General features: G+C 44.2%; 1 protein-coding gene across 2 annotated transcripts in view; it reads right to left on the reverse strand.

Moving 5' to 3' along the window:
• Positions 1-13966, reverse strand: part of LRP8 (LDL receptor related protein 8) — a 300238-nt gene that overhangs the window by 71883 nt on the left and 214389 nt on the right. For both annotated transcript variants that reach the window (XM_089780427.1, XM_075936002.2), the window contains exon 4: positions 12425-12553. In XM_089780427.1, the coding sequence (XP_089636553.1) occupies positions 12425-12553 (129 nt within the window). The remainder of the gene's footprint in view (positions 1-12424; positions 12554-13966) is intronic.

Consider the following 13966-nt stretch of genomic DNA (forward strand, 5'->3'; position numbering starts at 1 on the left):
GCGGCGCCCGACTGTATGCAAATGAAGCCCAGGAAAATCAAATCCCGGGCTTCATTTGCAACTCCGGTTGCCTACATTACCACCCTAGTTCGAACTAGGGTGGTAGTGTAGACATACCCCCAGAGGGCCAGGAGGGAGGGGCTACCCATTACTGTTCTCCAAGCCCTGTGCCTTCCCACCATTGTCCCGCCCTCTCAGGGCACTCCATCCACAGAGGACATGGCTACAGAGACTTCTGAGGAGGCCTGGCCTGGAGGGGGGCAGCAGTGGTTGGGTCCCCACGCTCCCAACAGCAGCAGGAGTTGCAGGGAAGCAGAGCGCACTCAAGTGGATGCACTCACTCCGCTGTGCTCTGTTTTGCTACGGGAAATGCGGGGGAGCCCAACCACTGCTGCCACATAGCACCAGCCCACCTCCCCCCCCAGCTTATCCCTGAAGCTACAGCCTCGGGGATAGGGGGCAGTAGAGGGAGAGGGTAGGGCAGTGCCAGAGGTTGGGGAAAAGTAACAGACACACACCTGCCCTGGAACTCCTGGGTGAGATTGTGCAATTGCTCCAGCTGGGGATTGCCTGCAGGCCAGGAATTTGAGAGAGAGTGATACATTCACCTGGAAAATATCCTCATTTTTACTGCACGGATACAATTATATCTAACACCAGGTTAATTTTTTTGCTTTCTTGTTATGCTATAGCTGAAGACAAATAAATTTGGAATGAGATATTTTCTAAAGAACAATGAGGATTTTCCTGTAATTTCTACTGCTTTTGAAGGAGATCTAATACTTTAAGCAGTAATAAAGTCAAAGCTGCACATGATGTTTAAATTCTGGATTGCCCAGGCATAATGCACAAGGATTAATCCCTCCAGCTGTCCAGTAATTAAACATCATGTGAAACCCAGAGGATATCATTCCTTTCCTACCTAATCTTATTCATGAAGGACTTTCATTTGTTAAACCTACTGTCATTTTCTTTCAATTCTTGGGGAGAATTTTAGATACTTCTACCAATACAAGTGCACCCAACATAAAGCTATTTACTCACAACAGCAAGATTTTTGCAATAAATACATTTTTTGTAATCAAACTTTGGAAATGATTAAGAATGGAGACACTGGGCAAATACTTATTTTCCATTTGCACCAGTACAATCCTACTAAAAGCCATGGGGTAATTCAGAGCATAATTTGGTCCTGTGTGTTTGATTTCTTCTGAATGGCATATGACTGAACAGCAAGCAGTGTACCTCGCAAGTTAATGAAGGCAAAGCACAGAATTCATAGCAATAACAAGGCTTGGTGGAATTCTTCATTTTTGCAATTTTTTTTTATTTCAATGAGTACGGTATCTGCAGGGGAGGACACCCCACTAGCAAATAGTTCCTACTCATGGATACCCCCCATGCTCCTGGCTTTTGTGTTACAGCAGAGCTCTACAGGGCTCTCTGCCGTGCTGATGATACCGGATCCCTGCAGGTGCACCATGCAGGGAACACTGCAGTCCTGGCAAGACAGAGATCACTAGCCTGGGATTAGCTGATCCCTACAGGCACAAAGTGCAGAGGGAGGCTGTACCTGCACTGACTGATACTGATGGATTTTTTTTCATTGATTTCAGTGTCAGCTGAAATTGACAGTTACCAACATGTATTGATTTAAACTGAGCCCCGTCGAGTCATGCCATGATGAAAAAGAATGTATTTATTAGGCTAGCGGAAGACTGAGTTGGATCTACATTAAAACTAAAGGGGAAGTTCTCAACACAATGAGCAGGGATATGGCACCTACAGTATCCATATGGCCAAATGTCTGCAGGCTGCACTGAAAACGCCCCTTCAGCTGGGAAACCAGGCTACATTTTAGAACATTCAGTGACATTGGCGTGATGTGTCCCTTGAGCTTTTCATTAGGCCATTGTTATTTTTATTATATATAGCTTGTTCCAGGGCGAAGAGGATGCACAGAGTGGAAATCCCTCCTTGCCATTAGGTGGTACTTCCACCTACTCTAGGGTGTTGCTTGTTCATCAGGCTGCTGAGCGAGGATAAAACAGTTCTGTAATGAACACACACCAAACTGGCAGGCAGGAGTCACTTTTCAGTTGCATATCACACTTCCTAGGTCCTGTGGTCTCACAAGTTATCTAGCCGTTCTATGCCTATGGGGCAGTTATGGTTCCAAATTGCTGGGGAAGGGAGCAAGAGGGATTTGTGAGAGGTATCACTACATATGTTGAACCACAGGTGTGCAAGGTGCTTTGCTGGCAAGTGCAAAATATAAGGCCCTGGCTGAGAGACACAAAGTATAAATGATATACACTATGGAAACTAAACAAGGGGGCTAGGAAGCTACAGATGGAGGCTAAGATTTAGTCAGGGGTGTTAAGAGTACAAGCAATAGACAGCAAACAAAAGTTCACGGTGGATGACCTATCCATGACTTCTATTATAAATACCCCTGACTGCATCTTAGGTACTCTGGGGTGACCTGGGCTGCCACTGCTATTCTGGGATGCTCAGGAGGGGGTTTCCAGGGCACTGCAGCTCAGGGAGAGGTGAGAGGCTGGCTCAGGACCACAACTGCAGCTCAGAGGTGGAGTGCCTGGACAGCCTCAGCAGCAGCTGGTGTGGTGGGCCCCAGTGCTGTCTGAGCTGTTCCAGCCACTGGGGGTCAGCTGCACCAGTCAGTTCAGAAGCCATAAAGGTCATGGAAAGTCACAAAATCTGTAACATCCCTGACAGACCCACAGCCTTGCTTATGGCTACGCATACATGCGGAGAAGTCTTTTTATTTATTATGTTAGGGTATGTCTACATTGCACTCCTCTTCCGAGGGAGGAATGCAAATGCAGACACCTGAAATTGCAAATGAAGCGTGGATTCGAATTTCCCGTACTCCGGATTATTTCAAAGGAAGGGTTTTCTCTCAAAATAACCCTGCGGGGACTGCGTTTGTTGTCTCGAAAGACGGTATTCCAGAAAAGCGGCAGTCCGCAATTATGCGAACGAAGCACGGGAAATTCAAATCCGCGCTTTATTTGCAATTTCAGGTGTCTGCATTTGCATTCCTCCCTTGGAAGAGGAGTGCAACATAGATATACCCTTATAGTCTGAGGAATGAAAGACTGAATGCTGGGGAAAAGGTCAAAAACTTAAAGGTTAGTCCCTGATGCAACACTTAATTATTTCAATAGGAATCTTTCCATTGATTTTAACAGGAGTAAGACTTCAAGGAGGAAAATGAAGTGATCAGGTGAACAGGGTCAAAGAGGAATTTGGAAGACAAGGGACTTGCTCAGACCAGCAAGCGCTACTACTTATTCTCCAGCTCTGGGCGGATGGTGCACATATGTATCCCTCGGGGTAATACAGCAGGGACCATCACTTGAAGAAGAAAAAGCAGTTGTCTGCTGGTATAAACGGCCACAACTTGACTGACCTCAAGGGAGTTTTGTCCATTTGCACTTACAGAGAATTTGGCCAGGAGTCACTTGTGGGAACAGGAGGCCAGGAACGTAAGAATGTGATGAGCCGATCTCGCAGAGTGCAGAGCAAGCAGATGCACTGGAAGCAAGTAGTGACCAGACATCAGCAGGACTGATGCTCATGGCCTTGAGGGTTTGAATTACTTAGTGAGTAACTTTCAGGTTAAAAAGACACTATAGAAATACAGTGTTGTTACTGCTACTTGGTCGTGACATTTATAGAAACAATGAAAAGGCAAATACAGGAGTCCCGTTTGGGGAAAAAAATCTGCATGTAAGATTGAGGATGGGGGAAGAATTGGGACACACAGACACAAAGATAAATATGGGAGTGGGAGAGGATATGTTGTAACCCATCCTGCTATTCCAGGTGCTGTGACACAGGGAGACCTCCTTCAATTTAATCTCCTTTTAGTTTTAGTAAAAGACGTTTTCAGTTTAAACAAGCGACTGTTCATGTAAGAGGTTCCTGTGACAGCCCCTGGTTCTTTCCATGTCTGTCTGATAAAAATGTTTCCTCGGACAACCAATCGAATAGAACAACGAGAGGATGTATCAGGAAGTGCACAGATTCTCCTGGACCACAGATGGCTGTGCCTTGGTTAAATTACTGGAAAATGTCTTAATACGGTAGTAATGACTTGGTGACACTGGCAGAACCTGATAGATTGTGACTGGTTGAGAGAGGAAGGAGCAAAGAACAAGAAGTCTTCCTGCCCCTTTGCACCCCTGCACGTCAGCTGGTCACAATTTCAGCCCAGAGTATAAGCACTGGTTCCAGTTTGAGTTGCTGGTGAAACCAGAGATGCAAAAGGGGAGGGGAGAGAGGAGCAGTAACGAGCTTTCACAGGTCCCTCCCTCCTTGCCCCCGTTTAATGGGTTAACTAATTAAACAGGATTTTACATTCCTAGTCCAAAGCAGAGGATACAAGCAATTTACATGGGCAGCTTCCATGCAGCAAGGCTCTCCTGTGCACGAGCCCTGTTGACATTTACTTCTGATCACACTTGATGCTATTTAAGAAGAATGGATGGGCTGCCATAGCCTGTGGTGGATGGCATGGCCCACACTGCAAATTTTCCACAGACTTACGTTACATACACATGGCAAAACCCTAGATTACTACTCAGCATAGTACTGTCTATAGCAGGACAGTCCCCTGGCAGATACCATCACCACCTCCTCCGTGATTTGTAAGAAGAGCACAAAGCCAGGTCAGCCCTAATTTAAGGTGAGATTTCATGGCTTTGAATCCTGAGAGAAGAACAGCCCCCCCATTAGGAACCTATCTCCCTTAGCGTGATGGGACTTAGCTCCTCTTCCCACCCCTCTCCCCAGCATCTCTTATTAACTAGCTTAGGTGGTTCCCTACTCATCTTGCTGGCTTTTGTGAATCCTTTTTTCAGGGGCCTAACTCCCCACTGTATTGTATACAGAGCCTGGGTACCTAATTCAGAGCTGTGGTTTCCATCAGGTGGCAGGGTGCCCAAACATTAGGCACTGAAGTGCTGATTTTAAGTTTTCTTTGTGGATCTAGTCTTGAAAGCCTTACAGCTTGACAACAGTTCTGTAACAGTCTTTTATGCATGACTGAAGGCGAAAGAGGAGCATGTAACGTGTCAGTTTGTTCTCCAGTTATGTGAGATAACAATGCACTGGGGATGTGTCCATGAGCTGACTGTAGAACAAGCATCTAAAAAAATCTCGTCTAGAAAACTTGTAACCTTTATGGACCAAACCCTGTGTTTTGCTGCTATATTGTTTGTGGTTGCCTCTGAGTTCTGGACTTCACTCTTCTCGCTGAGGCTGCTCAGCTGAGCCTTGATAATGCCTATAGTCATGTGTGGGGGGGGGGACTTCTTACTCTCTGTGATCAAAAGCCACTAATTTGCCTCCTGGTTTCCCTGGTCCTTTTCCCCAGCTCCGTCCTCTTCTTTGTTTTTCTCACTCTGATTTTCTGCCTTCGGTTGTGAGCTCACTGGGAGAGGGCTTGGGCCTCCTGCTTTGCATCTGTACAACCCTAACTCCATGGCCTTGTCTACACTTACCAGAGAATCAATACTCCAGTGATCGATCTTCCGGGGTTCAATTCAGCAGGTCTGGTAAAGTTCCGCTAAATCGAATGGTGAGGGCTCTACTGATCAGGGTACACCTGACTGTTGTGAAGACTAAGGAAAGTCAATGAGAGTGTTTCTTCTGTTCACCTCTTACTGTGGGGCCACCCCAGAAAATCGATGCAAGGTACGTCGACTCCAGCTACACAATTCACATACGTGGTGTTGTGTATCTTGCATCAATTTTTTCCACCAGAAGAACCTGGCTCATATCTGTCTGAAGTTACACCTGATCCTGTCTTGAGCCTCTAGCTACCAGTATAAATCAACTGGCTCTGGACAGTCATATAATAGGAGTAGTATAGGCTGAAGTTCATAAATTCATAAATTCTACATTCAGCAAAAGCTCTTCAGAAGGTCTTTTATAATCCTAAAAGCCAAAAAACAGGAATGGCTCCAGTTCTAATGTGTTTAAAGTGTCACATTAGCTCAGAATAAGAATGATATTAATTTGAATTTAGAAACCGCTAGGACAGTGGTCCTCAACGCGGTGCCCGCGGGCACCATGGCGCCGCTGGGCCATTTCTGGGCGCCCGCCGAGTGACCGGGGCTGGCGCATAGGTGCTGCCAGCTCCTGGGCGCACGGCACAGGAGCGGCGCCAGCCCCGGGCATGCAGCACATGGGCTGTTCCGACCCCAGGCGCGTGACGTATGGGTGGCCCCATCCCCGGGCGCGTGTGCAGCCCCGCCTCCGGGCGCCCGGCACATGAGTGGCCCCACCCCCAGGCGCCCGGGAGCCCCAAAAGGTTGGGGACCACTGCACTAGGAGGTTGGACATTTCAATTGCTATCTATCCCCAGTCACCTTCAGCATGTTTATGGCACATGCAAGCTCTCAACATGGAAATTACTGCAAGCACAACAAAACTTTCCATCCAAACATTTCTACAGAGAGCTATGTTATATTTATATTTTGACATGTTTTCTGGCTCTGAGAAAAGAGAAGCTTTTGGTGTGACAGGGAGTTATGCTTTGAGAGGCTGCAGCTGACAACTGTGGATGAAGCTTCATTTAAACAAGAACAAAAAAGTCACCATAGAAAAGGAGTTTTGACTTCGAAATATACTTTAAAAAAAATCAGGATGAATCATACTGCAGAGGTAAGAGAAAAGGGATAAAGAAAGATTCTAAAGAGAGAAAAAACTGGAATGTTAACAGAATATCTGTAGATAAACTTAGGGAGGTTTATCAGATTTGGATAAGAGAGGATTGCTATCAATCCTCCATAAGCACTCAGTGTTTAACAGCAAAGACAACGTATTTGTCTGTGAGGAAAAAAAACCCTTAATTTGATAAACAACCACATCTAAAGTACCTTCTTCATAGCACAACAGTACTTTCCACTCATGTCTGCTTTTTTTTTTTTAAGTTAATTTAATTCAGGTGAAAAGTGCTGGACTGACAGGCTTTGAGATTGAAAACCTTTTATTTGTTTAATGCACAGGAAAGGCAACACAGTGGAAATACTTTTCTACAAATGTGCCTCAGCTCAGTCCTTGCACTCACCTAGAAGCAGAGAGGTAGGCCCTGGGGTGGCCCTGGAGTGGAAGGAGATTATCTCAGCCCTTACTTGGGCTGGCGGGGGTCATGGCCAGTAGCCTCCCATGGCCTCCCCCCTGCCCCCGGACATGTCCCTGCACATGTCCACAAAGAACTGGTCAAAAGCCACTAATTTGTTTCACACAGGCTACTTATTAGCTTCAGAAGATGATAAAATCTGTCCTCAAGAGTAATTTCCATGGAACAAGATGAAGATAACAAAAGATACAGCAACTGAAATGCCTAGAAAGGAAATTCTTGGACCTTTCTAAAATCCATATTAATAGCGTAATTATCTTGAAATCAACTGATACTTAGAACACAGTGTATTACATTTTCAGGGGTTACTTCTGAGCATTAAAAATTAAATTAACTGCAAGCAATTTAAAACAGCTTTCTATTAAACGTGTACTCAACACTGCGATCTTTGTTTATGTAAGCAGAGCAACTAAAACTGGGCTGGACAAAATACGGTCGAGGGTCTGGATCTGGCCCACCAAGCCACCAGATCCAGGGCTATGGACCATATTGCTAGGACTCTCAGGCACACGCAGCTGCTGCGGTTTAAAACACAGTCCCTGAAGCTCTCTGCTCTGCAGGGAGGGGAAGGCGTCATTCAATCTCCCTGCCCCCAGCAGCCTAATCCTCAGCTCCTATTGACCAGAAACAACCGGCCAATAAGAACGGACCTCAGCCAATCTCTCAGCTCCTATTGGCTGGAAACAGCCAGCCAATTGGAGCTGAGAGATTGGCTTGCGAGACTGGGGCAGCACAAGCCTCTTCCCCCATGCCAAGCTGGGAGCCATGTGGAGGGGCAGCCTGTATTTTCAAGAGGGCGGGGGCTGAAATGGGCAGGGAGCCCAGCCTGCCTTGGGGTGCTGCAGCCTGCTGACCAGGAGACACGTAGGTAAACTCCTCCCAGCCAGCGCCTGACTCTGGTACCCCAACACCTCCTGCACCCCAATTCCCTTCCCCAGATCATCATCCAAACCCTCTGCACCTCCTGCCCCAGGTGACAACTCCCTCCCTATACCCCTCCCCCAGGTCAGAATCCTCTCCTGCACCCACACTCCCTCCCTAACCCTACAACCCAATCCCCTAGCCCAGGTCACAATCCTCTCCTCCACCCAAACACCCTCTCAGACCCCACGCCATCTCCTGCACCACAGTCCCTTACCCTATGCACCCTTCTGCGCCCAACCTCCAACCTAGAGCCTGTACCCCCTCCACAGAAAAATGCGGCCCTTGACCACTTACCAAAATCTTGGAGTGGCCCCCCACCAAACATTATTGCTCATCCTGAACTAAAATGAGAGTTGCAGATTTTAGCTCTTAAATTATTTTAAGATCATTAATTCAGCACTTTAAAAAAATCACCTTTTTAAGAAACTAGTAATTCTGATGGAGAGCTGAAACATCCTCTTATCCAATTTTCTTTTCAACTCAATAGAAAAATGCATATAATATGTATTTTTATGGAAATTTATTTTGAGTAATATAAACAATGGGTAAAAAAACCTAAGTCACATTTTCAAAAGTGAGGCAGGCACTTTGAAGCTGAAGTCTCATTGAAAGTCAATGCGATATAGGCTCCTAATCTAAGGGCACCTTTGTACTGCCATGCAATTCAGACTAAAGGAGTTTGAATAGTGCACATTAGTGTGACCCTGGAACCTTTTAAGTTTGTGCCCTTAGCATCCCCACTGTTGTACTCTGTTATTAACACCTCCTAAGTCTGAACTAAGGGGCAGTGTTACCAAGGTTCAACTGTGCAGTTGCCTAATAAGCCCAGCGCAAGGGCTTAATTCAGCTGGGCAAAATTCATTCACTTAATAGCTCGTTCCTGTATGTTTAGTTTATGAATAAAATCCACTAAAATACGAAATGGAAATTCACCATGAACAATGTGCTTATTTTCTTCTACAACACGTCCTGGGTTGAACTGCATGTGAGAGGGCAAAAGGAATTTCAGTAAGGAACACAGAGAACAATTTATTTTATGCTGTAAGGTGCATGCTCCCAACACATAAAGCCAGTTCTACTGTTGAACTCAGTATGGTTGCCACACTAAAAATGAGATCTGAATTTGTCCTTCTAAATGTCCCATAGTATTTTATTTGTCGATCTCACCACACTGGAGGTTGAGAATATTTAAAAGAACTGAGAATAATTGAAGAAAAAATGGCGTATACGTAACTATCCAAAAATCTTTCAATGGACCATATCATATGGGTCAATGTACTCAACAGTTCATAGAATTATCAGCAACCATTAAATACTGCATTCCCCTCCCCACACGTAATTAGTGGCTAAAGAAAACTCCTTTGGGTAATTTTTTTTATTTCCCACTTACTGTGCTGATAATATTTTTTTTGTTTTGAATTGTAAAGCAATAAATGTTTGACCTGGGGAAAATTACTACACCCACAATACCAAAATTAGGGGACATATTTCATTCAGAGTAGACAAAAGCTTTTTCCTTTGGCTTTGGTAGCTGGTGAACAGTTTAGGCCAGATCCTCAGACTCCGTGTCATAGCTCTGTTGAACTCAAGGAACTATTCCGATTTATAATGGCTGAGCATCTGGAACTTCGGCAGGGTGGATTACGTCTAGAGGCCCACTGCTGAAGGTCTCATGACCCTGAGTCACCCTATCCCAGAATAAGAGCAGAGAGAAGTCCTCCAGGCAGCCTACGGTGGCTGCAGAAGAACAATCAATTAGAGGGGCTGATGAAGCAGCAATGAGAGACTAGAAGGTCTCTCTATAAGACAAGCAGCAGAGCAGAGAAGTTCAGTTGCTGTGTGGCGCTCCAGGAGTGAAGCCCTGGTAACTGACTAGCTGAAAGAGCAGCAGTTCTATGGACAGCTCACTATAGCGCACCCACTGCAGGCAGGATTGAAACCCAGGGAAGACTTCTGAAAACAGAGTGCCTGGATGGCAGGGGAGCAGCAGGCCAGTGGAAGGTCGGTGTGGGCAGGCTGAAGCCCAGGACCAATGAGGGTACCAAGATGGACCCCACTGATCTGACTTAAGACTGAGGCCAGGGAGGCCTGTTGAAATGCCACCAGCTGCAGGTACTGAGATGAGCCCCGGCTGGGGTGAACAAGAAAGTGCACCTGGGAAAAGCTTTGGACCTATGGCCACAAACCAGGGCCATGATAAGAACTTGGACTGTATACCCTGAAAGGTGCAGCTTCACTGGAGAGCTGAATCACTGAAGACTCACCGAGACCCCCATCAGCCAGGTGGAAGGGGTAAGAGAGGTGTCACCCTGTTGTAAGAATGAAAGAAAAACAAACACAACTAACCATTGGGCTGATTATAGGCTATATCGATCAGAGAAAGGAGGTGCTTGCTAGAGGTGGATGTCGACCTTGCTACAGACACATTATTTCTTGCAATGGTTTTCAAACTTTACCCATTGCATGGAGCATTCTGAATAAGATCTCTTCATGGCCTTACCTTCCATTATTAATTATCATTATTTGTACGACCCTCAGATGTGTGCTATGCACCTCACAAGTCAGACCATTAGCTAGAGTTCTATCCCAGAGAGATTACAGTGTAAATGCTATTCCTTCCCAGCCTGGGTTGGCTATTAAAAATAAATTCTGCAGACTTCCAGGCTGGTTTTTGTCAACCACATTGGAGAATCCTTAGGCTTACTGCAATATTAAATGGAAAGGTGTTTGCATGGAATCAGATACCTTTGAGAGAGGAGGAGGTAAACAATCTATTGCAAAATGTTCACTGGTAAAAGAGCATATTGTTAAAGAAGTCTGGATAGCTTATTAATGAGATAGCAAAATCTGAGATGGTTTTGTGATATTATCTAGATGTATTGTAACTATTGTCTTCTGCTCTCTATTTAGAAAGCAGCAAGGTGAGGTACTTTTACCATTTAAGTAGGATGAAGGACTTTCCAGAGAGACATGTGGGTGAGGTAATATCTTTTATTGGACCAACTTCAGTCTGACCTGAATAAGAGCTCTATGTAAGCCGGATAGCTTCTTTCTTTCACTAACAAAGGTGGCCAAATAAAAGATACTACTTTATCCACCCTGTCTCTAATATCCAGGGACGGGCACAGCTACAAGAACATTGCATACAACAATGGAAGTAATTTCTAGACTATAAGTACCTCAAGAGGATGGTAGGTAACATTTCCTAGGTACATATTTTTTAAAAAGCACGCCTATATAACTTGCACCCGAGGTAGGCTAAGATCTTCAGCCTGCTAGTATTAATTTTTAACAAATCTTGGTACATAGGGGAAATACGAGAAGATTGAAAGTATACTAATGTGCCAACATTCAAAAAGGGCAAGGAGGATGACCCCAGTAACTAGAGGCCAGTTAAGACTTACATCAGTCCCAGGAAAATAATGGGAAAGATGATACACAATTCAATTGAAAAGAATTAAAAGATAGGAATATAATTAATTAATTCCAGTCAATGTGGTTTTATGGAAAATAAGTCTCATCAAACAAACCTTATTTCATTCTTCAATGAGATTACAAGTTTAGTTGAAAAATGTAACTATCTAGATGTCTTATACTTAGGGTTTTGTAAGGTTTTACTTAATACCCCACAAAGCTCTGATTAGAAATGTGCACTACACAATATCAACAGAAAAAATGATAAATGGATTAAGAACTGACTAACTAAGAGAACACAAAAAAGTCATTTAAGAGGAATCATCTTTGGATAGGGTATTACTAGAGGTGCCCCACAAGGACTGGTTTTGGGCCTGATGCGATTCAACAAAATTAATAAACCATTGCTGATAACATTTCCACATGACACAAAGATTGGTGTAGTGGTAAATAATGACAACAGGGCAGTCGTACAGAGTGAGCTGAATTGCTTGGTAACCTCAGCCCTGTCACACAAAATGTGATTCAATATAGCCAAATGCGAAGTTAGGCTTCAGGAAGACGTACAAAACCAGTCTGTTGCCCGTTTAAGTCCCTACAGCATGTTTTGCATGAGTAAGCATGCTAGCCAATATATCTTAACTAAATTCAAGCTGTGTTCTTGTAGCTCTAATTCCATTCTAGTAGAGTGACAAAAGAATACTTAATTGTACACAAAATCTACTCTGCAGTCCTCAAATAGTTTCAACTGGTGACATTAACCTTTGTTTTTCTTCCTAAAATCTGTTTAATAGCAATTTAGAGTGACTGGAGTTTGTTGGTGAAAAACTCATCCCTTCCCTTCTATAAATCACATTTGGAGCTTTCTGGAAGAAAGCTGCTGTGTAGATAGTAGGTATTATTATTACTCACCAGCAGTGCAACCAGCTTCATCAACTCCACTTTCACAGTCTTTCTCTCCATCACATCTCCAGGATGATGGGATACATTTGTTGCTTGAGTTTCCACAGCTAATTTTTTCCGCTGAACACACTTGTTTGGCTTAAAAAAATACAATAAAAGAAAGGAAAATAAATGAACATATGAAAGCAAGAGTAAACATTAAAGAGATCTTGGTTTTATTAAATTTAAAGCACACAAATTCTGAAACTGATATCCAGATAAAATCCCTGTAAGTGGGAGAGTCCATTGATATCGATGGGAATTGGGCGTGTTTAAAATACTGAAACTCAAACACAGCTATATCACAATAAAAGAACTTCAGAACTGATTTTTATTTAAATATTCAAAAATAATTTGACACATTTTTATCATTAATTGCTCTAGTAGCAGCTAATTATGTAGTACATTTTTTATTGTTGGATTTTGTTTTTCTGGGCTGCTACTCAGCAATTTCTGAAGTTCATGAAGCAAGAGCAATTTCCTATAAGGCAAGAAAGATAAGCAGACAGGATAATCACAAACTTACAGATTTTGCACACGTACAACTACAATTGGCTGAAAATTAGAAAGCACCACGGTAAAAGGCACTGGGCCACAAAGAAGCTTAGGGGAAAGAGAGACTTGCAGAAACAGAAGCTCTAGTATATAAAAGAAAATGCACCGATGCACCGTAGTTCCCATTCTTCTCTCATTTATACTAGTTTTTCACTGCTGAAACTCCCTGGATGCCAGTGGAGTTATTTCTGATATATACCTGTACATCTATTTTTAATGTAACTTTTCTACACAATCCCATAGCGTTTTGTAGTTTAAACCATATAATTAAGTACTCTGGAATGTTCATCTAATTAGACAGTCACGCACTGATCATTTCAATTTCTATTTTTAGAAAATGTTGTTTTCAGCTGGATTTCTCCATTTGTACTAATGCTGATAAGACTGTGTGTGACAGGATGAGGTTTTAATTATGAAGGGAAGAGTCTCAACACAGAAGAAAAACATGCTTCGCATAAGCCTTGTGCAAGCACTTACACCTTGTGCTGGCTGGGAGACTGTGGATAGCAGTATCCCCCAACTGATTTCACAGCCAACTTTAAGAGCCAAACCTCAGAATCACCTCTAATCACCCTAGAAGTGCCAACCAACTACCTGGAAGGAAGTCTCAATCATAAAGGCTAATGGCAGATTTATTTTCTCTATCTTCTTAGTTCCCTGACTTGCTGTCAGAGGCACACTCAGCCTCCATGGGTCTCTGGGCATGGTGGGGGAGAACGGGTGGCTCCATACTCCTGGAAGAGGTGGCACCTAGGGTGGAGCCAGGGACAGCCAGCCTGGGGTGTGCCGCCCCATTGCCGATTTAAAGGGCCCGGGGCACCAGACACTACTGCTGCCAAAGCCTCAGGCCCCTTTGAATCACCAGACTCCAGGGCAACTGCCCACTTTGCCTCCCCTCTCCCCCATCCCTCTCTCCCATGGGTGAGCTTGCTATCTGTAGAAACCTCTACTTCTGTG

The sequence above is a fragment of the Pelodiscus sinensis genome, chromosome 9, assembly GCF_052426305.1.
Source record: "Pelodiscus sinensis isolate ZL-2025 chromosome 9, ASM5242630v1, whole genome shotgun sequence".
Lineage (NCBI taxonomy): Eukaryota > Metazoa > Chordata > Testudines > Trionychidae > Pelodiscus > Pelodiscus sinensis.